Here is a 25,652-nt window from a genome sequence, read left to right on the forward strand (position 1 = left end):
CCATAATTCATAGTCTAGGTCAACATGGTAAATTGGAAAGCAATTCCTCAAGATTATTTTTTATCTCAGATTATTCTCCTTAAATCCATGCCTATAGGCTTGTTAAAAGCCGCGATAGCTAACTTGGTGCATGCAATCTTCTTTCTACCGTGATTTTTCAGGGGGTTGGCTACTGGGCTTTTTTCAAGAAATTCTGAGTGAATTCTGCACTTGACAAAGGTGCCTATAAAGTCACAAGCGCTTCTTGGCGAATTATCTCTGTAAGGTTAATCATCGAGAAATGAAGATAGGCCAATAACATTTTGTTCCCTTATGTTAACTAGTCGATAAATGTGTCACGTTAAAAAGTTATCGCTAGGCAACTTGTGGTAACTAAAGTATCCCTTTACCTCTTCTTTAAAGCGTGGTTTGGATTCACTGACAAGCTTTTCTGAATAATCTGTGCCATTTTTTCAGCCTAAATAATCATGATTACTTTTACGATCATTGTCTTAAGAACTTCCATTATCAATGATTAAGTGTGTAGAGAGAAAAACCTCCACTTGCTGGAAAATGGCTGTCACGTGGATTTGCAAAGAACCCATTTGACGCGTAAAGGAATTTTCTAAAATATATTTCAACAAACATTTGATGTATGGCTTGAAAGGCCTATCAAAAGAACAAGGTTCATCAGAATACCTTGGCATTGCAAATCTTATTTCTAAGAAAACAACATATGACAAAAACATAGCAGTTGCACTATTTTTGCTCAAATCATTGCGACATATCCAGCGAAGTATATGCATTTGAATCTGCCAATCTCTAGGTACTCCGGGCTATTGAGTTTCTAGGCGCTTCCAAAAATGAGACCTCGTTTTAATTGGCTAAGAGACTTCCGGACCCACTATTAAATCGATATAAAAAATAAACTCATGCCCTATTCAATCAAAATCGTTTTACAAATTTCAGCACGCAATCGGATTTGCTTCTTGCCCACAAATTCGATGATTTACAGTCGCTCTTCTTTTGAATCCATTTCAATTTTGTCTATAATCAGTCACAGGGGGTGCCACTGGTTTGCGTGTCCAGGCATTAAACCATGCTTGGAGCCATTGCCTCTAAGAAGCTTCAGACTTGATAGCATAGAAAGACCTGGCGGTGAAGTCAAAGAAAGATCAAGATTCTTAGGAATTTGCAATAAATGAGCACGTTTTGAAAACAAGGTCGCTAATTGGTTCATTGGAAAATCTATGGGTATAATGATTGACGTAATCGGAGTCAATGAATATTCTGGTAGTTGGAAATAGATTGTAAAGTGATGGAGCTCTCGGTCATAGCCTCGTGTTTAAAACAAAGTTAATATTATGCTGTGACGTCACGGAAGCCTTGGCCGAATCAATAGCGACTTATTCTGTTTGAGGATGGACATGAGGTGGTTTATCCTTAAAGTTATAGAAAAACGAGTAAATAAAAAGAAGTTGAACCGTAAGAAATTTCTGAAAGTGAATGTCCAGTTTACTTCGCGAATATGCATCAGAGAAAAAAGACGGCCTAGGAGATCGGCCAATGCAGTTCATGATATAAAGTAGTTCAATGCAATTGATGCAAATTCGGCCAATGCAGTTCAATACAATTGATGCAAATTCATTCCTTGTGACATTGATTCATGCTTTTTCAGTGTTGATTTCATGAAACTGCTCCGATATTATTGGCACTTTCATTACTTTTTTAATATCCTTTACATTTTTCTTCTGTCATTTTCCCCCTTAACTTCATTTTCTCCTTGTAGGGTTCAGCGAGGTCCAGTTCTACAAAGTCAAGTCAAAGATCTGCAAAGTCAGCGTTGTCAGTAAGGTAAGCAGGGTCAGCAAGATCATTTAAGTCAGCCAAGGTCATTTAGGTTCACAAAGGTCACCAAGGTCAGCAAGGTAAGCGAGGTCAGTGAAGACAGCAAGGTAAGCGAGGTCAGTGAAGTCAGCTAGGTAAGCAAGGTCAGTGAAGTCAGCAAGGTCAGCAAGGTAAGTGAGGTCAGTATGTTCACCAAGTTCAGTAAGGTCACCAAGTCTAGTAAGGTTACCAAGGTCAGTAACTTCACAAAGGTCGGTTAGGTCACCAAGGTCAGTGAGGTCAGCAAGATCAGTGAGGTCAGCAAGGTCAGTGAGGTCACCAAGGTCAGTAAGGTCACAAAGGTCAGTAAAGTCACCAAGGTCATCAAGGTCAGTATGGTCAGCAAGGTGATTCCAATCTTTAGGTCTGGTGAATGATCTGCATTGGACAATTACAGTCCTATATCAGTGCTTCCAGTTATGTCGAAATTCATTGATCCCATAGTACATCAACAGCTACATGAATACTTGGATCAAGATAAACTGCTTTCAAGACGATAATTTGGTTTTAGAAATAGATGTACCATCTAGCATAATGTTACCTTTTATAACAGTTATTTGCTTGACAGAAAGCACTTTGTTGTACATGATGGACATAGCTCTAAAATGCGACCAATATCCTGTGGGGTTCAGCAAGGATCTATCCTTAGTCCATTGATATTCATATTATTGATGAATGAAATTGAGACAAATAAAAAATTATGCGATATAATTTTATATGCTGACGATACAGTTATGTCATATGCCGGAAAGACAAGTATAGATATTGAAAATACCTTGAACAATGAATTAAAACATATTGGTTGCTGGTACAATGAAAATAACTTAGCTATAATAAACCTAAATAAATCAAAAACAGAGTGTATTCTTTTTGATAAAACCAAAAAACAGCAAAAGCCTTGAAATCAAATTGAATGAATTGAAAATTGCTAAATTTATTCAGTTTATTACTTGCAAAAGGGAAATCTGTAGAAGGACGGAAAATGTTTGCCTTCTGGGGTGCAAAAATATTCAATAAAATCCCAAAAAAACACATAACATTAATTCACAGGCTCAAGAGTTTTAACATTTTCCTTTCGACTTTATCATTGCTTGTTTCTAGACATAATAGCTTATAAATTGCATCTATTGTAAAACATGTATTTAAGGAACACTAGGTTAACAGTGCCTTGGTTGAAAGCAGCAAATTTATTTTGCTGAACAAGTTTATCTGTATAAATATTGTTTTATTTTTAATATCATTAAGGTCAGTAGGGTCACCACGGTCAGCAAAGTCTGCTAGGCTCGATTTCCCAGCTAGGTCAAGTTCTTTTCCAAGTCAGCAAAGTCATCAAGGTACAAGTTCTTAGGAAGATCAAGCTTTTGTTTTCATTTTCTCCATGTTCAGCTCAGCAAGGTACCTTTTTTCGTATTGGTTGCAGTAACAAGGGTTACTCTCTTTTGTCATTTAGCAGAATTTTTCAGGTCACTGTCTATTTTATAACAATTTAAAATCAAACTTTTGTTCTATCAAAAACCTGGATCGATTCAACAAGTTTGAAAAGTATCTCATTCTAGTAAGCAAAAGACGGCTTTTGCATAGTAAGGTTTCCAAACATTTATTTGGATTATAAAAGCTTTTTGCCATCGGTTCATCGAGTGGTCCGTCGAAATCAAAAAGGTAATTGACTTAATTCCAAGTAACAATTCAGAAATATTGGGAGGAATATCTTGGCTGTTCAGGACTTGTTCAAAGTATTTTGATAGATTGAAAGCAGATTTCTACAACTTCATCTTGTTAGTTCCATCTTTGTCACCCAGAGTACACTGATCTTGATTTTCTTCCGGCAACTAAGCAAATTCTAAAGAATTTTCTTTGTTTCTCTGTAGATACAATTGCCAAAAAGAAAAATAAGATAAGGTTGCAATACAAGGTCTGAAGACTTTCTCTATTGCAATGAGACTGTCAGGCGATGCATTATAGACTTGTGCAAATGAACTGAATGCATGCAGCTTTTCAAAGGAACATATTTTCTCAAATATGCAAAGTTTTTAGAAGTAGGAAATGACTACTCACAGGACTGAATCGAAAGCAAAAACACTTAGCCATTTCAACAACAAAAAAAGAAAAGACCTGCAGAAGCTGAAAAGGGAACAGTGCAGAATGTATAGAGCAAGTGCAGATGTCAAAGGCCTATATCGTAAAGTTTAGGTATATTTTGTAAGAAAACCTCTGTCTTTCCCGTTTTCTTGAAGAAGAAGCCCGCGCCAGCATAGCCTTTGTTTATATAAAGAAGAGGACAATTGCAAATTCTTCAAAACAATGGAAAGCCATTTAGACTGGAGGAACAATTGCTCCCCTAGTTATCATGTTGAAAAAGCCCTGCGCGGCAAGCATTATTACAAGCCAAAATATTGTAGCTGTCAGTAAAAATTCGTCTGCATACAATAAGAGAGAAACAACCTAGTTGAAAATATAATTTAAGAGTGGATAATATATCACTAATTAAGGGGGTATTATTCTATTCATCTAGGATTTTTACCGGTTTTGTATTGGCCTTAAAATATTTATTTTGTCAATCTTTGTTAACATCACGTTGTAAACAGCATTTACGATTTCATTGCATAAAAGCATTTGTAACTGCGCAGCTTTCTGTTAAAATTAAACCAAAGGGGAGGAAATTTCTGATAAATAAGTCTTATCGGTTAGTTTAAAAGGATAAGGTGGAGAGCAGCTTCTTTCGTGTCATGGACTTTCAACTCATTATCCGAATTCAAAAAGGGGCTTAATTTTATCCAGTATACCCTGTATTAACCTTATTCAGATAATTTCATTAATTTCATATTATCTATATGATTTTCCCTTCATATCTATTTGATATTATCCAATTTATCTATATTATATATATTATCAATTAGTAAATTTACCCTTTAGAGATAACAAGGTATATACAACAAGGTATTAGGTTTCTTTACGATAAATGGGCAATAGAAACAATTATTTTTGGACATAATTAATGGTAATGCAATGATTTGTGAACATTATCAGTTAATTCAAAACAGACTGATGATTAAGTCATATAATCAATCTATTGACTAGATTTACAATTAGTTGAGCATTTTCCCAGCAATACTAGTTCTATTGTTAATAACTTTACAATAAAATACGTATCATAATTAATTTTGCAACAGTAAAATAATTGCCAATCTTTTTAGATAACCAGTAACAAAAATTATCACCAGTAATTATAACCAGTAACCTTAGGAAAGTAGAATGTTGGGCACGTCAATAAACTAACAATAGTAAAAATTATTAGTTATATCGTAAGAAAATTAAACGGAGAAGCAATTTTTGAGCAAAACAGATAAGAAGGTTTTAATTTATTGTAAACACCTAGAACTTCGCAGAGACCTCATCCTCCACACAGACAAGCCGGTTTTGGCATGCATAAAAACACAAACTCCGCGAATTTCGTTGTGATATCTCTTTAATAAAGCTTGTGACTGTGTTCATAATCCTTTTCAGAGTTCCTGTTGCCGTGAACAAAAATTTGACTTCCTGCTAAAATACGAAAGATTTACTGTGATATCAGTTTTTATCATCAGAAGAGTTAAGAATTGTAGTCTTTTCCAATCTAATCTTGCAGTGGGCGGTCATTTTTAATGAATTTGCATGAGACTTCAAGCCAAAATCGACTAATCTGTTATATCTTTGTCGGTATTCAAGGAGAATTATTTCGATTTACCGTATAATCTACAGAGGGAAACTCTGACATCTTTTGGAATTAAGAAAAGGAAATAACTTGACATGTTTTAGCATTAAGCTAATTATAAGAAATCAATTACTGTATGGTTTAGGTAATCAAAACTTTGTAATATTGGTGCATGTTCTAGCCGCAAGGATTTGTCAACATCAAGTATAGTTATTAAGATTAAGTCTTATAATATCTAATACTTTAAGAAGATTTGTTATATGAGGAAAAATTTGCAAATTTATTGCTTGAACAAACGTTCTAAGAGGCAGATGTATCAGCATTTAAGAAATCCTCTTACTTGAGTTGTATAATAAGAAACAATTATCTAAATCCAGAAGAAATGAATCAATGAAAGAATAAATGAATGAGTTGGCAGACAAGGAATGCTTTCATTATTGATGAATTCGACGTAAATGTAGCAGATTTATTTTTGGTTTATTAATGAAAGGATGCATAACAGAATTATGATATAAACACCGGTTGTTGTAGAATTGTTGGTGCTAATTTATGGGAAATGTATTATGGATCATCATTCTTTAAGAAGCCGACCATTAAGCAAACAAAAAGTCTCAAAATACCCCCTTTTCTCTAATCTAACATTTTCTCATTATTAGTGACCCTTAACAAAAGTCTTTTCATGCAATGGCATTTTGCCTTGGGTCAGAATAAAGTTTTATTCTAGTTCTAAAGCCCTAATAACAAATTGCCTATGGAGTTATTCAAGAAGAGAAGAAATGGCCCCATCAATGTCCCTGTTTTGAAATTATTTTGAAAATCTATTACTAGCTGCTTGCTACGTTACAATTATATGGAATTTTTATAAAAATGAAACAAATGATTTCTTGATAATGGTATAATGTAGACACTGCACATTTGCAAAAGATAAACACATGAATCTTTTTAGAATGAACATGTAAAGCGCTCTTTTATCTTTCTCTGGTCAATTTTACAACAGAAAAGTAAAAAGATACTCATCATCAATTTTGTTGATAGACTGTATGCTGTAAGCTAGTCCAGTGATAGATAATAGAGGAACCTTATAGAGGAACTTAGTTTAAATTCCTTCGCGTAAAACAAATTGAATTGTTAAATTTAGATTGCAATTTAAATCCAATAAATAAGAGACTTTCCAACGTGAAAAGGCTAGCCAAAAATGCATATATTGCTTAACATTACTTGGTGTACAGAACAGTTGCCTGTTGGTCGCATTAAGCGTAAAACTCGGAGTAGTAACTTAGAACCGTCCTGTTCTATACACCAAAAAGCGTATACAGCTCAGCCTATACGGGATCGAGCACTTTATGACAGACCGGTAAACAGTAATTTTCATAAGTATTGCTTAAGACAATTTTTATAAATCACTTTCGTTTTCATAGAATGTCTTTTTTATGCTCTGAACCTTTTCTGTTTTGTGGATGTGTTCCCGAAAATCAAACATTGTAACAAATTAGAAATATCAATCAAACTGCAAAGTATTAATTTAATTTACTTAAAGGCAGGTCTCTACATGATCTGCTTTAATCGCAAGAGAAATTGAAAGCATTTCCAAGCATGCGCAAGGTATAACTTTCTCTTACGAAAATGTGCGACTATTTGCCAAGCTCTTCAGCTCAGTTGAACTTGTCCCTATGGTGGAGCTGCTGCGGGACTAGTAGCACTACGAGGTCATCACTCATCGTCTATTCCAATGATATTTATTGAATTCGCTTTGATTGATGTCACGCGAACAGACCTTCATAGTTGTATACAAAATCGGATGTTTCTTTTCCTCTCTACAATTTCTAAGGAGCCTTAATGAATTGCTTACTCAGTTGTAAAATAATTGTTTTGAGAGGGAGGAATGAAACCAATTAAAAACTATGTTCTTTAGCCAATTGTACAAATTATAATCGAAATTAGCTTTTTCTTATTGAATTTGTCATAAATAAGAGAAGGAAAATATCCACAACTGTTATCTCTAGATATGAATCAGACAGTGACAGAAAGGCAGTTATGGTAGTTTATATCAACTGTTATTCCTTTGCTCATTAAGATTTTCAATACATTACTACAAAACAACAGCACAATAACGGTACCGCAGTTTGTGGAAATTTCATAACAACCCTATAGCCATTCACAAATCACAAAAAATCTATTCCAAAACTGATGCTAGGTGAGACATCCAGGGAATGGTAAATATATGCAAGGCAAGACACCCAGGGAGGGTAAGTATATACCATGTGTGACACCCAGGGATAGCAAATATATGCCAGGTGAGACACCCAGGGGGGGTAAGTATACGCCAGGCGAGACACCCAGGGAAGGGTAAGTATATGCCAGGTGAGACACCCAGGGGGGGTAAGTATATGCAAGGCAAGACACCCAGGGAAGGGTAAATATATGCTAGGAGAGAAACCCAGGGAGGGTGAGTATACGCCAGGCGAGACACCCAGGGAAGGGTAAGTATATGCCAGGTGAGACACCAACGCAAATGTTTAGCAGGTTTTTCCATGTTTATAAACTGTTTTGAAAACCTTGAAAGACAAAATCGTCTTACATATAATCAAAATACCTTACAATTTGGAAAGTTTGGAGGATTTTGGATTTTTAATTGGTATAAGTTGTCATTTGAATAAAACTCATTTACTTTTTCGAGATTCTAGACAGCTAATCATATAACTGTCATACAGGAATGCATATCTTGATTGCTTTGAATTAAGTCACAATATATAAAAAGTGAAGAATTTATAATTCGACTGCTTCAAATAAGGTTAACATAAAAAAGCCATAATGTAAGCATATTTTAGAATTTAGCTGCTGTTGAATTGATTGAAAACTACAAAACATGTGTTGTTTTCGAGTAGTATATCAAAATAGCATGAAAGCCGAAAAAGAAAACATTTGAAGACAATATCTAAAAATTTTCAAGTATTTTTCTTATAAATATCGTAGCTAATTTTGATTTTGTCAAATACGTAGCTGTTTTGCGATCCATTTTTAGGTCACTGTTATAATCCGTACTTTCAAAGGGAATTTTGCTTTAGTCTCAAACGTCAGTGTTTAAACTTTTAATGATAAATCTTTAAATTTACAATGACAAAAAGTGATATGAAGAAGAAAATAGAAAGTTTGTATAAACCCTTCCATTTCTTTTACGTCCTGGCTTAATCTAACAATATTTAGCAGAGAGAAGTACTTTGACTTTTTCACAAGCTTTATAAAAATGGCACGAGGGTTATAATGATTAGAATTCTCTTGATCTCTACCACATGAAGATAAATTATGTCAGGGCTAGAAACATGACTGTTCTTCTCACTACTTAGTAGAAAATACATGTGAACTTTTCTTCCATATTCAAAACACTTGCTTCATGATTTCGAACAATTCATCTTTGCCATTGCGTTTGCAAATAAAACGAAATCTTAATTAGAAAACCAAATGATAGCCTAAGCAACAAATTTCTTTTAATTAACAATGACTTACTTGATGAATTACATAATCTTTTGATACTCTAGCAATTACCATTTGATATGGTTTGTAACAAAGAGCTTTTTGATATGAAAAAAGTAGGATATAATATTTTAGAACATCTTCGCTTTTATGAATATAAGTCACTTCCTGGCAATCACCACATATAGACATACAGAACTTAAAATGAGTTTTGCAACGATTATGCTAAAATGCATTTAGACTTACTGATCGTTAGCGGTTTGACGTGAAGGGACTTGCATGTAAAATTTTTGACATCGAATCCGGCTGTTAAATACCTTCTTGAATATGATAGAAGCTAAATCCTAAACATAACTGGCACAAAAATCTTGAAATTTAGAAAACATGCTTGATTGGAATGAAAATCGCTTCATTATGGGTACTTAGTGAAGTTTCACCAAAAACTTTGACAACTTAATTCAATTTGTTTTTGACAAATTCTTGACATGGTCCTAAGATTCTCTTGGGTAAAACTTTTTCTTATCTGATTATAGAATTCTTGCAGTGCTTGTCTTCACAAAAATAGCCTGCTAAATTCTTAATCAAACATTCCTTTTCTCAGTAAAATTCAAGAGATGCTAGTTGGTGCCATTTTCTCTGTTAGAAAACAGTATGGCAGACATTAATAAAAGCAACTAAAGTAACGAGGGGGCAAGTCACTCCTCTACGTACTCCATCTACACAGAATTTCATTCAAGACCATTGTGATTCTATTTAGTGGATATATGAAGATGGCAGATCAATTTAAATGGCAATGTTTAAACATTTTCATGCAATTGTGAAATGTTTATTGCAGAGGAAATTTTAATGCCTGGGAAATTGACATTTCCTAACTAACAAAAGCTTGTTTATCTAAGAAAATATGACAACATTCATAATTATGAGTTGTTTCTACAACTAAAAAGCAGCAGAGACTGATTCTCTTCGATGCTGCTGATAACAGCACTGCGACGAGGTTGCCATTTGTGCACATGTTGTTGTGTAATTTCTAAAAACAGATGGCCCTACAAAAGTAAGAATTTTCTTACATGCTAATCACATTGCAAAGTCAACTAAAGTGCAAAATTTTGCCGTTGTTGCAAAAAAGGGTTGAAGGAGCGAAGGATTGTGCAAAAATTTTGTCTTAAATTGACCTATGCTGCCATTGCCAACATGAATGCGTGCAAAGAGGTATGGAGACGCGAAAGGTCTTTTAAGTTTTTTAAAAAGTTATGAGAAGAAAAATAGATATGGCTGACTTTTTTTGTAGGTGACATCTTTGAAATCTTCATAAGCATTCAAAAGAAGATTCAGCAAAAGAGTGTTCTCCTAACTGATGTCCTTACGTGTCATGAAGCAGCACTCAAAAAGGCTTCGACTTTTAAAAGACTCTCCATTTGCGAGGTAGCGAGAATCCCTTTTAAAGATGATTAAGAAGAAATTAGCGCATATTGATCATTTGTGGTGCATCTGTGCTAGGAAGTATAAATTATGTTTACATTGTTTAGTTTTAACCAGCTGCTTTTCGAGAGCATCAAAAAAGCTCAATACTTCCGACAAGGTCCATTATCACGCAGAGAATCTTGGTAGACTCCTTCGCATAATCTGTCGACATCGCAAACGTAGGCGACACAAGAAGAAACCAGATCGGGAGGTTCTGTATGACCGGTATTGATGCCGTGCCCATGCACTGATCAGCTAGCAATGAGACCAATTGTGGCTATTAATATCTTTTGTAATTTGAAAATAAATCTATGTGAATCTTTTGAGTCGAAGTAACCTGAAAACAAACATGGAGGCTTGATTGACCATATTTCCGTTATATGATGATATCAGAGACTGTTTGCTTGGAAGTCTTTACAGTATGGTGCTGTTAGTAATCTTACAGTAAATTGGCTTACAAGATTACACAGTATTGCAGCATAGGTTGCCCAATGCATGTAAAAGCTTCATAAAAGAGCCCGCACTTGACTTAATCTGGCTCAGACTTGATGTTCAGCCGATTTGCGCATTGACATGAGAAAGTATAGCGATCTTCGTCGCAGCTTCGAAATGCCATTAAAAGATTTCCTGCTCTTTATTATCTCTTCAATTTGGTCTAATCATAGACATTACAACGTGTACGTATGCCTGCGGATGATGGACTCAAGATACTAGACTTCAACCTTTGCAGCAGAATTCTTCTTTTTCATCCAACTGAAGTGTTTTGCCGATAGTTAGAAATATTTTCTCTCGTCATGCTTGATTCATCTGTTCAGGTTCAGAATCTGCAAAGTTTGTTACTGTCAACCTGGAACATATTCATTTAAAGCAAGTCAACATGGAACATATTCAATGGATTTGAAAGTAGAACTGACGCACGCCATAAAATTGAGCTCACCAACAACGCATGTCTACGACAACCGATTTAGTTTGCGATGAAGATATTTCTGTGCTCCTATCAGAACATTGGAAACTCCAGTGACTTTCCTCTAGTAAACTGCATTGAAAATGGTTATGCTCTTTACAGCCAAAAGCTTTTCCATTACCTTTTACGTCACTTCTCTATAAGTTGTTTCCATTCATTACACACGGTACTGAAATGATGGTGCAACTTGGTTCTGCCTAAAACATGCTCTAAATACTCTAAAAGACATTACTTCTCTGCAAGAACTTAAACCAATCCTTGGTCTTCATCTACAATGTAGTGATCAAGTCGATTATTCAAGTTTGATCGTTTTGATAGACTCTTTAAGCACATTTGGTGAAAGCAGAAGGTCTTTGTAAAATCAAATTTACTAGAATATCAAATTTTCCTATTCGATCAAAGCTCTTCTATCTCCATGGGGGAAAAACGCATATGTCATTTTATTTGAAGACAATCTTACAGTGTATAAGAAAATCTGGAAATATGACAAGTCTATATATGTCTTTGTGGACGCAAAATATTATAAACCAACAATATTCTTCACAGTATTTGAGACATAGTAAACATCATTGATGAATATTCTTTATTACGGACATGGCTCACTGTGGGTAATGCCGTGTACAACATGACTCCCAACAACTGGCAAGAGTTCTGGTCAAACAACTGCTGGTTTAATGGAAGTTCACAGTCCTATGATGCTATGGACGAACTTTTGAATCTATTGTACAAGATTCCAAATGGCATTCTCTTAGGAAACGACTCATTTTCATCCTCATGAAAGATAATTATTTCACGTATTTGCTGGAGCAGCAGTTTCTGATTGTTGCAATTAAGAATGTTTGCTATATTTGAAATTAATTTCATATTCAGAATCAGGAGAATAAAAACTACAAAAGCAAACCAACTTCCCTTTGTCAAGGCTGTGGTCAGCCTAGCTTTGAAGAGAGCTGGCTGCTATTCGAACAAAAAATAGAAGAAAAAACCTAGCTTCTGTTTTCAATCTAAACATTTTTCAGTTAATCAAACAAAAAGATCAAAAGCATTTTTGGGTGGTATATTTGACATGTGTAAGCAATGTATGGGTACATGTAAGTAATGAATCACTCTACTGAGAAACACAATTTTGCATGCTCTTTTTACGATCTGGTTTGGGAGTATATTCATGCAGAATGTATTAGCTATCATTACCATCTTGGTTTTTACATGTCGTAGTTCTTATTGATAAGGGGGTATTTGCTAATGAAAGTTTTTGTGGTGCATGAAATCGGAAAAATTCAAAAACAATCTTTTTGCCAAAGCAAAAGATGAATGCTTTGTCAGTACACGGCACACTCAAGGTTTGATAACATAGATGGAATGTAAACGATAAACGAACTGCACCTCATTTAACGAAACATGTTTCTGTGCAGAAAACTACTACGAAGACGAGCATTCAAATGTAAGAAGGTAGCTGAAATAATATCTTTAAAATGAACGAACAATAAGAGAAATACATGCATTGGGCTGTCAGCAATTTTCAGATGCCAGACCTTTTAAATGCATGGAAAAGCCGCTTTGAAAAGGTTCAGCATACCCTGAACATAAGCAACTGTTTTAAGCTGTCAATAGAGTACCAAAGTATGACGTCATCAAAAACCTATTTTTAATTTTTTCTTAATTTTGACCAAATAATCGGAAAGAACAGCATAAAATACCCATCAACATGTAAAATAAGTTAAATGTTTTCCAAATTGGGCAAGAGATGGCCAATAAAAATTTCAAGTTTGCTAACGGATTACTGCTATTCTGGTCTGTTTAATAAAGTTATTAACCAAGACCAAATTACAGAGGTTTAAAAGGGCAAGATTCTGTGCTCATCTGGTCATATCTCATCCAATTTGTAACACATTTAACTGATTTTGCACATTTAGAAATATTTAATAATAATATTTTGGGATACATGGTTAAAACTGAAAAGTCCTAAAAGTAGATCTTTGTGACGTCATCACTTTGGTACTCTATGAAACGCACATCAAACGTTCTGAAACATGAAACATTCTTTAGAACTAGCCACATCGAAACATCAAAGACCATCTATTGCATTTTTAGCAAAGATACCATAATCCCTGATCTATTTTCAACCCCCCTGGGCACTCTGCATGCACAAAGAACTCTTAATTTTCAATAAGCTATGGATTATACTACGAACATTGAGGAAATATTTCATGTCCTGTGTTTCTTTTACGCCGGTACATGAAAAAGATGGTTCCTCTAAACTCAAAGCTAGGAGCGTGTGAATTTCACTTTGTCATCATCGACTTTAGAGCAAACGATTTTAGCACCCATCCTGACATCGTCCGGCTTTACAGGCCCAGTAAGGCTGTTGAGTCGTTCAAGTTTTCTGTGCACGATTCTCTTTTCTTCCTGTCTTTTCACGTGTACAGGATGTAACTAAGCTTCGTAATTCTACAAACTATCTTAGCTCTATAATTTACTTATAGCTTGTTTCACAGAGAAGCATTCCAAAATACACGAATTGTCACCGTTCTATTCCATTACTCGGTAGTCAAAGTCAGTCTGAAAAGACAGCTACAGACAAATTGAGCTGAGCGCATTATCCTATGATCCTTTGTTCTAAAGGAATTCCACGCTGCTTAGCTGTCTCTTATGGCAAATTGTTTATTCTAACTAGTCAAACCCATGTGTGATTTCATGTATCCGCTCATATAATGCGCAAGTAAGTGCATTAGTCGTCTCAGAAAGCGAGGGTAACTGACATTTCTCCTAAAGGAGCGCAGCGATCCCACATACTGCTGTTTGTGATGAACTGCTAAAGGAAAGACCGTTTGCGCATTGTTTTAGCCAATGCAGAGAAAATGTACCGCTGAGATGATGTGTGTAGAAGAGCAATGGAACTTAACATGAATCTTTGAATTTTAATTAGCCAGTTTTCATTTGAAATACTCAAGGCATGGAAGCATATTGAGTTGAAGTTTAAAAGGATTGGCGCGTTTCAAGACCTTCTGCATAAAGACGAGAAAGAATTTTCTACTAACACACAATAACACTGCTGAACTAAAGAACCATCATGAAGAGCATAGCTGGTGCAATGTTACCAAAATGGATCTTCATAATTATGCTGCTTAACATCGCATATGGGATTTTGTAAGTTTCTTATGCACTTGTCTCAACAAGCCCTTCAATGCTTTTTATCGATCCCTGCTTAAACTATTTTTATGATGATCAAAGCAATAATTTCAGTAGCTCGAAGTCTGCACAAGATGCTAAGAATGCATTGGCAAGTTTTTTATCTCTGTTGCTAACTAACTTCTGTAAATCCCCTCAGGCATCACCTTGAACACCGCATAGAAAACATTTTTCATATTCAAACGAGAGGAAGTCTGGATTAATTAAAATCCTATATTGACACACCTCTAACCGAAGTAATACAAGATATTCAACATAAAAACTTCTATCTGAAGTTTTCAACAGCAAAAAGTTTGATAGAATTTCAGTTTTGAGATATCAGTGAAATCAAAGCAAATGAACATGAAAGTGTCCCAGTTGAGTTGAGTCTGTTGATATGGAGAAGAGATTCCTTCTAAATGACACTGGCATTTTTTGTGATATGAAGATTTTTTGAAATCGCAGAATGGATACTTATAAGACGAAAAGAAAGACAATCACTTTCTATGGGCACCCCGCACTTGCAAATGTTTTTGCCTGAGATCTCCAAAGTATTTATGCTCTCTATAAAGCAAATTTACTCAACTCACTCGATCAATACTTTACAATCTAAAATGTTTTAGAAACTTGCCTTAGCTTGTAACAGTTATATTATATAATATTCAAAGATCTTTGAAGTACTTTAGTATAAATTGAGGTCCCATCTTCATGTACTTTTCAACTGCGTGAAAGCTGTAAATATTGTTGAAACTCCCGTGGCAAGGTTCAGCCTTATTGTATAAAACCAAAAAATCTCCAACAGATGGCCAGAAATATCAATCTAATGCACAAACCAACCAAAGCATAACCATTTCAGATAACATTTTAATTTTCTGCCTTTCAAACAGCTGCATTCTTTGAATAAGCAATTTAAATAGATTTCAAGGTTCCAGGTTTTTGAAGAAACATTGATCACTAGCTTTTTGTATGTAGTGACGTAATTTTGAGACGCCCGCTTTCATTACTACAGAAAGCGAAATAGGGTGTATGCTTAGGAATGAGACTTTGGCTCAAAAAATCAAGCAACACAAAATGGCAGTAATCAATCAATAGTGTAAACTAGAATGAACAGCCATCAACTATATCACGAAAGTCGCATGTAAACTTACATTGTATTGTCCTTTTTGCCCAAATCTAATGGTTAAAAAGCGACTAGTTAAAAAACGACTGGCTCCAGCCATAAAGATTCTACATTGACGCGTAGCAGCAGCTTACATTTAATCGTTTTAGCAACGATTATCTTGCAGAAAGGCAATTGACATTATTAGGGGGCTTTTCGGCTTACACCCTCGGCGTAGAATATTCCATTTTTTGGAATGTCGGCATTCATTAAGGAGTTCTCTAATTATGAAGGAAGCTTCAAGAGACAATGCCACGCCCAGATGTGCTTCCTATGAGCTTATGTTTGTGAAGGACCATGAGCCATACTGTCAAGTAAACACACTACATGGATCGATAAACACGAAGATGAGTGGGCAAATGCCAAAGTTGTTTGGAGCAGCTAAAGAACTTTCAATTAGATTATGCTTTATAAATTTTGACGAGCATTATGATAAATTTAGAAGAGTATTAAAATTTTTTGGTAGTTTTTAGCTTTCTGTTCAATTACATGTCAATATTCCCACATTTACAGCGATAGCTAGCAATCTCTAATCAAAGAAAAGTATTCCTTCGAACGATGACTTTATCTTAAAGATTCTCAATGAAATAACAATTGTCATGACAACAGCTGGAACTTTAAAGAATCATTTATAAATGATTTCTGGTAAACATGATAAGAAAATTCTGATTTAGACTTACAGCGGTATTATTTTGTCATCGACAGACGACCACGAAATCCATTTCAGCGGACAAGTCACTTGTCTGTATGCATGAAATTCCCAGCTTACCTAAGAAGAAATACGCAATTATGCGAGAGCGTGAAAGAAACCATGCTTGGCCTGGTTCTTTTGAATGGAACTAGAATGGCCATTTTGGAGTGCCAGAAGCAGTTTAGATCAAGACGATGGAACTGCTCGCATGACACAAGATCCATTGAAGCAATCGTCTCATACGGTTAGTTGGTTCATTTGAAATAATATGCAGTTCTTTTCTTACATGTGTAGTGATTCTCTGCAAAAGAAGCTAAATGTATTATGAAGTACAACATTGCAAGTAATGTATGCAAATAATTTTCAGTAACATTTGGTAAAACATTTTTTTTATTCAGGTAACATGCATTCCTTTAATTAAAATGATTTAATGAATACTTTAAAAGGCCTACAAAGATTAATCATGCAGAAATTGATCCACAAAGGAGTAAAAGCACAAATTGGGGATGTGCACATACACACCCTTAAGATGTAGGAAAATGCAAATTATGAAAGAGGAGAGTCAGTCCTGATCTTGCAAACAGTAAAAGTTTTATTTCCCTGCTAGCAATTACTTGGAAAGTTGGCACATTCCAATCAACAGCACACCTCATCTCCGACATCTTTCCTTATAGATAAAAACATTTCTTTAAGTGAAGTCTCCGTAGAGGAATAAAAACATGTTGAATCAGTCATGACCAGCAAAATGTCTTCTTAGACAATGCTAGACTGTGTGTTCACTTAGACAAATAGACGCATAGAAAAATGGGATATATATCCTATTTTCTCTTTAAACTTTATTGACTTGAGTGTTGTTGCCCTTAGTTTGCTTTCACATAATCTACGAGGCACGTTTCTGACTAGTTGTTACGGATAAAGCTGCAGAACATTCAGAAATTGCCAGGAAAACATTGGTTTCTTGAGATTTTCAAAATGTTTTCTCGGTGTCCATGACTCAAACAAAGGTTATGTGCTAGCAAAGGTTGCTTGTAAGAAAACATTAACATTCTGAGCTTCAAAAACAATTGTTATTTCAGCAGCATATAATAGACAGGTTTTGCGATCTTTTGAAGTGATACTGGGCAAGTGGCTTGATAAGATAATCCATTTATGGTCCTGGACCTGTTCGTTACGGCCTCCTTGAAAAAGGCCGGGTGACTTTGTGCTTTCTAAGAATATATTAGTAGGTTTATCAAAGCGGAGCTCGGTTCATCGGCAGTGTCAAATAGAAACAAAGATTGTACTCAAGAAAGCTACGTCTAAGCCGATACTTTGGTTTTTAAGGAAACACCACCTACAAAGACAAGAAATGTTAAATTAATTTTTGGATAAGCCAGCGATGCAGGGTTTTGTTCGTCCTAGTAAACCGCTTGGTGAATATTCTCAAGCGGAGTCTTTCATATTTATAAATCCATGAATTACATCTGGTTATATCGCAATTAAATCACTTCAGCGATTAATATTTCATTTGAATTTTGCTCTTAGGACCTCTACGCCTTGTGTTTATTAATGATAGCAATCTATAAATTATGACTCACAGCCACTGTGTACTTGTTCTGTCATTTTGTATCCAGCATTGTAACGTCACAACGTGCCCGAGTTTGAATCACCGACAAGATTACGGGTCGCTGTGGCGATTGACCTAGATGAACTTATAAATGAAGATGTTTTTTGCAATAGGCTCTATGACGCAAGGCATTGTGGTATTAAGATTGCCAATGAATGTCTTGTTTATAAGCAGGTCTCGAACTAATAATGAAGAATATATCTTATTATCTGCTTGGAAGTATAGGAGCTTTGTGTAACTTATATTCGGAAATCTTGGTGCCGGTTGACTTAAAAGTCAAGATCTGAAGATTTCACCAAAGTGATGACGTCATCAAGCCTATTCATGCTCCAATCCTTAATGAAAGCTTTTTGTTTGTTCCTTTTTAAAATTTAGATAAAATAAAGGTGAATAGAAATTGTGGTTTTTGTGATTTACGTCGTTCATTTTTCAATAGTGATGATATTGCCAGAAGCTTGTCTGCAATCTCAAATATCTCTTTGAGAAATAAAGTTTAATTAATCAGTTAAATGATTTTGATTATTCCAGTTATCCAAAACTGTGATTTTCAGCTTTTATGAATTATTAAAAACTAAAGGATTTCGGTGCTGGGTTTGTTTTGATCGGCAAAATTGCTTCCCCATGCTTGAAACATACCGCAGACTTTTAGGACAGCTTAACTTAGGCATGAGTTTGCAAAAAATAGTTTGAAAGAAAAAGCCGCAACCAAAAATGGTGTCTGGTGATCTGAAATGATTCAGGTCGCAACAGCAAGTAGCTGAACACCTTAAAGGACATTTTTTGTCCGTTTCGGTTTTTCTGTTCTCGCCTAAAAGAGCCTTTGGTCGCCAGAAATGTCTCTTTTTGAAAACGGTATCCAGAGTAGAGGGATATTCCCTAAGACACTGTTGTCATTTATTAGTGCAAGGAGGGAGACAGGGTATCCAGAATGTGCGTACGTCGTGGAAACAAAAAGGTATAAAGGTCTTTAGGGATCCTAAAAATTCCAGAGGCCACCTCGGCCCTAACACCTTAAAAAGGTATTTTGAGCCTGCGTATCCTGTATTCAACACGTTTTCTTGTGGAATTTTCAAATAATTCTTCAAGGGGAGTGTGGAGCAGGGGTGTGGGGGTGGGGGGGCTAGTGGCCACACCAGTGACTGACAAGCATTGTTTTCAGGGCATCGTTGTTCTTAGATTATCCCAAAGATTATTGACTTAATTCTTTCCCGAGCAGAGTTTTTCTGTGTCCATATCGATGCGTGGCCTATCAAAGTGACTGCTGTTATTTTCAGCAATAAAATGCTTACATTGAAAAGTTTTTCCTTTTGCACGAGACCTTTTTTCACTTGCTTTCCAACAAAAGTTTGCGATATAAGGTCAACCTTCGTTTGTTCTTATCTGGTTTCCTCAACCCTTGTTATTTTTGGACAAGGTAACAAAATATTCTAGTTAGAATACTCCTTTATACACTTTAGGAAAGTATCCCTAGCCTATGAACTGATTTCGTTAAAAGCTGAAAGAAAACATGCATTTTCAAAACAAACCTGATGTCTGTGAAGCTAGCTCCAGACACATAACCGTAGTATTTGATTTGTCTGAGCTGCCAACTGTCTTTTTTGACAATGCCAATTAAAATGCCAGTATCAATGTCAATTAGGATGTCAATCTAGACGTCAGTCAATATGGCAATCAACCTGTCAATCAATATGTCAATTAAAACGTCAATCAAAACCCAATCATTTACAAATTATGCCAGGCGATACAGTAAATCAACATGTCAGGCAGCTAAAAGATTAGCATTCTGGAAATGTTTCTGGTAAACACTGACTGGCTAAGGGTAATTATGATTCAGATTATTATATTCAGGAGAAAATGACTAAACTTTTACCAAAGGCAAAAAAATTTAATTGTTACTTCATTCTTCAAAAACAGGGTACAAAGAAGTGGCCTACCTTTTTGCAATACAGTCTGCTGGAGTGGCGCACGCTATAACAACAGGCTGCCATATGGGAATGTTTGCAAATTGTCAATGTAAATCTAAAAAGAAAAGAAGACAACGAAAATTAGCTAAGCACGAGAAAAGAAACCTTCACTACAAAGGAAACATTTACGATTGGTCAGACCATTGCCTTGAGCGAGCAATCAGTTATGGAAAGGGAATGTCAAGGAAAGTAATGCGGAATGACAAGGTGCGGGACGTGCGCGGGTTGGTGGACAGACATAACAAGGAAGCTGGAAGACTGGTGAGTAGAGAAAAATTGAAAGTTGTCATGACGTAAAGTGGGAAGTCTAGGTTATTTAGGAGCCATAGTAGATTAATGAAGGATTCTGATCAACGAAACAGGTAATTGCGAGAAATAGATGAAATGTGGTGGTTCAGTTAACTATGTTGACAAAAAACCCCTTACTCTGCTTTATTATTTACCATTAAGTAGATCACTTTTAATAAACCAAAAATTTAAAAATATTTTTTAATTGTTCCAAATTCTTCTTAAAAGTAGCAAAGCCTATCTTGTAACAAGTAGCTCGAAGGAAATCACTTGCGAAAAGTGGTTAAGTTTACAGGTAGACCTAAATTTCATTGTACATTATTGTCCCAAACACTCAAACATTGTGTACGTAATTGAGACACAGAAAAACAGCATACTTTGAAATAGACTTAAGAAGACAAATTTTGTACCGAAGATTGATGTCAATTCATTGTGTCGAGAAATTTGTCTTCGTCTTAGCCAGTTTTAGCTCACCTAATTTCCTGGGCAACGCTTCTTGTAGGTGTAATCTCAATCACAAGATTACGATAATATCGTTCAAATCTATGTTAATGCTCTTTAGCATGTTCTTGTTGTCTAAATTCCTGTAAGAAACTCTGATAAGAAGCAAAGACCCAATTCAAATCGCAGCCATCATTCACCTTGCAGCTAAGTCTTCCATAGGTTAAAGTTTTCCGTGATTCTTTCAGGCCTCAAGAGGGAGGAGTGAAATACCTTCTTGTGGTTTACAAGGCATTTATACGTATAAACGCCATTTGTTAAATGTTACACCCAAAACCACCTTTTGTTACATATGCATTCATAGTGATAAAAATTTGTGACAAAATCAATTACAAGGTAAAGGCTGTAATCATATCGAAAATAAGAGTAATTTTTCAAATAATTGACAAAAAAGAATTCTTAAAACCACAAAAAACTTTCCCATAACTTGTAACCTAATGGGATAAATCTTAAATTTTTCAGACCTGTACTAACAAAGTTTTTGAATTTCGTTATTTTAACTAGACATAAATTCTTTGTCTTCGACAGTACTTTTATATGCGAATTCTGCGGCGTGAAGACTTAATGATCCATATTATGCTGAGTTGCTAATCGTATTCAATAAGATAGCAATCTGTAAAATCCTAGCGTAAACCTTGCTTCAATAAGATGATGCCTTGCTCTATAGGAGATCAGTAATGATTGACTCTCTACATCCCGCTAATTTAATTTGGCTCTACATTACATGCGCACTCACTAATACCATTAAATGGCCTACGTTTTGAACACGTTAAGGCATCCCTGATACCGATTACTTAAGCACCATATGGTTTCCCATGTCAAAAGACAATCCCTCATTTCTAAAGCAATCAACATCAAAAGGGTCAATAATTCGCCTAACGTTCGCAATTATTATTGAAGTTCCAGTATCCAACCTAAATAACGGTCCGTCTATTCTACAACTTTTTATTGTTAATTTTATTTAAAAATGCAAAATCGATAATTACAAGCTGATACTTTAAACAAAATTTCTCTTTAAGTCGTATCAATGAATCACTCCCATTAGGTTTCAATTTTTCTATCAGTTAAAATGATACGCAAGCCTGACCCTTAACATAGCGCGACTGCAGTATGACAACAAACAGATTTAGCTATTAACTCTACCTTGGACAAACGTTTAATACCTTTGACATAGTGATTTGATAAGCAAGAAATTACCACTTCAACATTGCTCTGATTTTATATATTCAAGGCTTCTACTGAAATAAAGTGTTGCATTGTGCTAGCAATAGCTGCTTCGTATTGCCACCAGCTTCTCATAATGCATGCAACTTTCGCTCTGCATCGTTTAAACGCCAATTTAGCTAGACGGTGAAGTATATCATGTGATGTTAAGGTCTTTCATCATTTATGGTCTTTGGTTACTACAGAATCGTTCTTGTGCTCTGTCGAAGAATGCTTTGTAAAATTTTTCTGTAAAACAGGTAAAATTATATAAAGATTTGGTTTCTTATGGAATCTTGTCCCCACCTCAAAAAATTGCTCATTAGAGAAGATACAAGACTTTTCATTTGCATAAATTGTAGAAGATGCCTCAAATTGGATTAGGAAACTTTATGAGGTCGTAACCTTCTCCAGCTGTGTGCAGGGTTGATATTAAGAGCAATTTGGGTTCTTTTGTTCCAAAATAATGGCCCAGATTCATGGCATCCACTAGGTATTTTTGCATCACCGTTGTTGTCGTAAACCTCTCATTTTATCAGCTTGCATCTAGAACACATGCTGCAATTTCGCAACATGAAGGTTTAAACTACACACAAATAAGTACTGCCCACCATTTGCAAGACGCTGCCGTTGCTTTCCAATGTTATTTTAATGCCAACAATCTAATCGCTTTAAATGTATGTGGTACCATCAGCAGGGAGTAAAGAGTCGATGCATGCTTTTATCGTTGCAATCTATTGCATCTCCTGTGCAGATCATTTTGACCACGTGATGAAATTATGAGATAAGAAGGCGTAAAGCATAAATGAAAAACAAAGTACAAAATTAAATTTGTTTATCTGTCACTTTATGTAGCAAAGTAGGCTGAATGGCCAAAAAATTTGTTCATAGATCGATAAATAGATGGATAGATAGATAGGTAGATGGTTAAAAAGCAGGTTTTAAATGGAATTTAATATTAAGATCTTCTATTTCTGAAGTGCTCTTTCTCCTTTCAACTGTAGTCTCCTTTCTTTGTAGTCTTCGGAGAAAGTCCCAAACGATTGTTTGTTTGACGAACACTTCTGATTTCAAACTCAAACACAAGCTGATACTTGCATTGCATCGCTTTTTAACCAGCTCCGGTTGGACATCGTACAGAAACCGGCTGTTATCTGCCATGACAACTCTTCGCTCTTCTTTTTCAATGTTTTGGATGTTTTTTCAGTTAATTCAAATTGCTTTGTTTCGTTTAGGCGCTGACATCAATGGAATTGGGACATCAATCACAATGCAAGTGCCATGGAATTTCAGGTGCTTGTCACTTGAAAACCTGCGTTCGCAAGCTACCTGACTTTAGAGACATTGGTCGCTTTCTTCTCCAGAAGTATGATTCCGCAGTTAAAGTGATGATAGACAACAAAGGAACCAAATTGCTTCCCAAGGAAAAGTCCTTTGAGCACCACACTTCTACTGATTTGGTTTACACAGATGATTCGCCAGACTTTTGTAAAGCAAACGTAAAGACTGGGTCAATGGGCACGTCTGGTAGGCGATGTGTGCCTGGTGATGGAAAGCTAAACAGTTGCTCTATTTTATGCTGTGATAAAGGAGAAGAGAAAAGTTTTGTAATTTTGGAGGAGCATTGTAATTGCACATTTCAATACTGTTGTGATGTGCACTGTGAAATTTGTAGAAAAAACGTTACGTCTTATACTTGCAAATAGACAAAAAACCGGAAAATGAATGCTGTGCTCTTACGGTCAGTATCAAGGCTGAGAAAGCCTCACAGAATTTTAATGCCTCGAAGACAAATCGAGCTGCGTAAGGCACAAAAAGATCAAGGTTACTGTTTCGAACGAACTCATAATACCAGCAAAGATTTGATATGCGTAATATGAAGCTAATTCTCTGTTAGTGTTTCGAATATCTTAAAAATATCTTGTTGTAGATCTAAAAAATTAGGCCAAACGATTGTGTTATCGTATGATAGTGATTCCGTAAACAAATAACAGGTGTGTTATAAATGCCGTTTCGAATTTATCGAAACACATTAAAGATGTTTTTGGAGTGGTGTGTACACGTGTTCAAGAGCTTGTTACCTCAGATCGCTAGACATAATTGATGGCAACACAATTTCTAGTCCGTCTATTTAAACAATTTCAGTGTTAAAGATATAATATTCTTGCTGTCGCATATTTATTGAAAAGACGTTTGCTTCAGAAATAGCTGATGATTTTGATGTTACAACGGCGCAGCATTATAGATTGTGGTTTATCATACGTTCAAGAATATTAGTTACTAAAGTCAGCAATTAAACTATTTCCAACCAATTTGACCAGCAATTTCATTTCAATAGTCAACGCAAGGAATATTAAAAGCAGCCAAATGAAGTTTCTGACAAGGTATAGTTAATGAAATTAGAAAGAAAAATGACGAGAAACAAGAAACAAGTAAAGACAAAGTAACAAGTAAAAGAAGGAAGGAACAATAAAGGATGTTTTGAAGAAGTTTGAAGAGCACAGAAAGGATAGTTTTGTAGATGATTTGCCTGTTCTTGCAAAATCAACGTAAGACCTTTCCAACAACGTTGAATTAGGCTTGTATTTTATGAATTGTGTCTAAGTGTGCAAAATGTATTTTTTATCTGCTTCTTAGTGATGTGTCGTTACTGAAGCGAATCATCCAAGTTTAAAAATGTTCTATGTAGTGTATCTGAACTAATGTTTGATGCGTATTATTGTAAACAGGAAAGCGTAACATATGATAAACAGTAGTATTATCAATCTTTTTTATAATTTGTTTTTCGTTCGTTTAATTGATGTATTTCAATTGTGGTTTGAATCAACATAAAATGTTGATTTTTCTTCTCACATGGCAAGGAATCATTTATGCTCATATTTATGACCCAAAAATTTGAATAGGTTAAAAATAAAAACTGTTACAATTTTATTGAAAGTTGCTGAGATCCAAAACTTTCAAATGAACAGAAAATGCTTTGGATTTTATATTGTCAAAGCTTTCAAAGCAAACAAAACTAATAAATTTCTTGAATACAGGTAATCTCTCTTAATCTTGATTTTGCTAAATTTCAATTGTGACGATAGGTATACAGATAAAGTAACACGTCAACTCCATCTTTAGCCTACATCTTTAGCAATTTAGTTTTTCTATTGACTTTAAGTGCAAAAGCAAATCAAAGAATAAAAACAAAGCTCTTAGGCTACTTTAAATAATGCCTTGCCCTTAAAGTAACTTTTTATGTTGAGTTACCAGTAGTTTCTTACCAAGTATTATTTTATGTCAGTGCTTTCAATTTCCTCATTACTTTATCAGTTCTTATAATTGTAACGTTGGTAGAAGATTTATATTTAATAAGAGGTTTTAGTATTTATGAATCAAGTAGAAATCAGAACACGAATTGTAAATAGTAATTCAGCAAATCAAACATACTGACTCTTTTTCTATCATCCCTGATCATCCTGAAGAAAAGAAGAAATTTTTTAACATTCACAACTGTCTGAATACTCCTCTTAGCTAGCCCTCAATTTTTCATTTGTGCAGAAGACCTGAATCCAAGGGGCACTTCACTCTTGCAAATAGCGTACGAGATTTTCTGGAAAACAAAAGGATTTCTAGGGAT

The 25,652-nt window shown here is 35.2% G+C and overlaps 1 protein-coding gene and 2 long non-coding RNA genes across 3 annotated transcripts in view; 2 read left to right on the forward strand and 1 right to left on the reverse strand.

Annotated features, from left to right (window-relative positions):
• The window catches only part of LOC135681606 (uncharacterized), a 50,625-nt gene extending 34,079 nt beyond the window's left edge, over positions 1-16,546 (reverse strand). Inside the window, exon 1 of the long non-coding RNA XR_010515625.2 lies at positions 16,458-16,546. This is a non-coding gene — a long non-coding RNA (uncharacterized LOC135681606). The remainder of the gene's footprint in view (positions 1-16,457) is intronic.
• Positions 818-4,743, forward strand: LOC135681607 (uncharacterized). Its single transcript, XR_010515626.2, has 3 exons — positions 818-1,411; positions 1,769-1,833; positions 3,735-4,743. It is a non-coding gene; the product is annotated as an uncharacterized LOC135681607 (long non-coding RNA).
• LOC135681602 (protein Wnt-6) lies at positions 14,105-25,457 on the forward strand. The gene is made up of 4 exons (XM_065196151.2): positions 14,105-14,597; positions 16,483-16,712; positions 19,989-20,299; positions 23,266-25,457. The coding sequence occupies exons 1-4, from the start codon at positions 14,521-14,523 to the stop codon at positions 23,734-23,736; spliced, it is 1,089 nt and encodes a 362-aa protein (XP_065052223.1). The 5' UTR covers positions 14,105-14,520; the 3' UTR covers positions 23,737-25,457.
• The last annotated feature ends 195 nt before the right edge of the window (positions 25,458-25,652 follow it).

The sequence above is a fragment of the Rhopilema esculentum genome, chromosome 12, assembly GCF_057945365.1.
Source record: "Rhopilema esculentum isolate cy_ngs chromosome 12, ASM5794536v1, whole genome shotgun sequence".
In the NCBI taxonomy this organism is placed as follows: Eukaryota; Metazoa; Cnidaria; class Scyphozoa; order Rhizostomeae; family Rhizostomatidae; genus Rhopilema; species Rhopilema esculentum.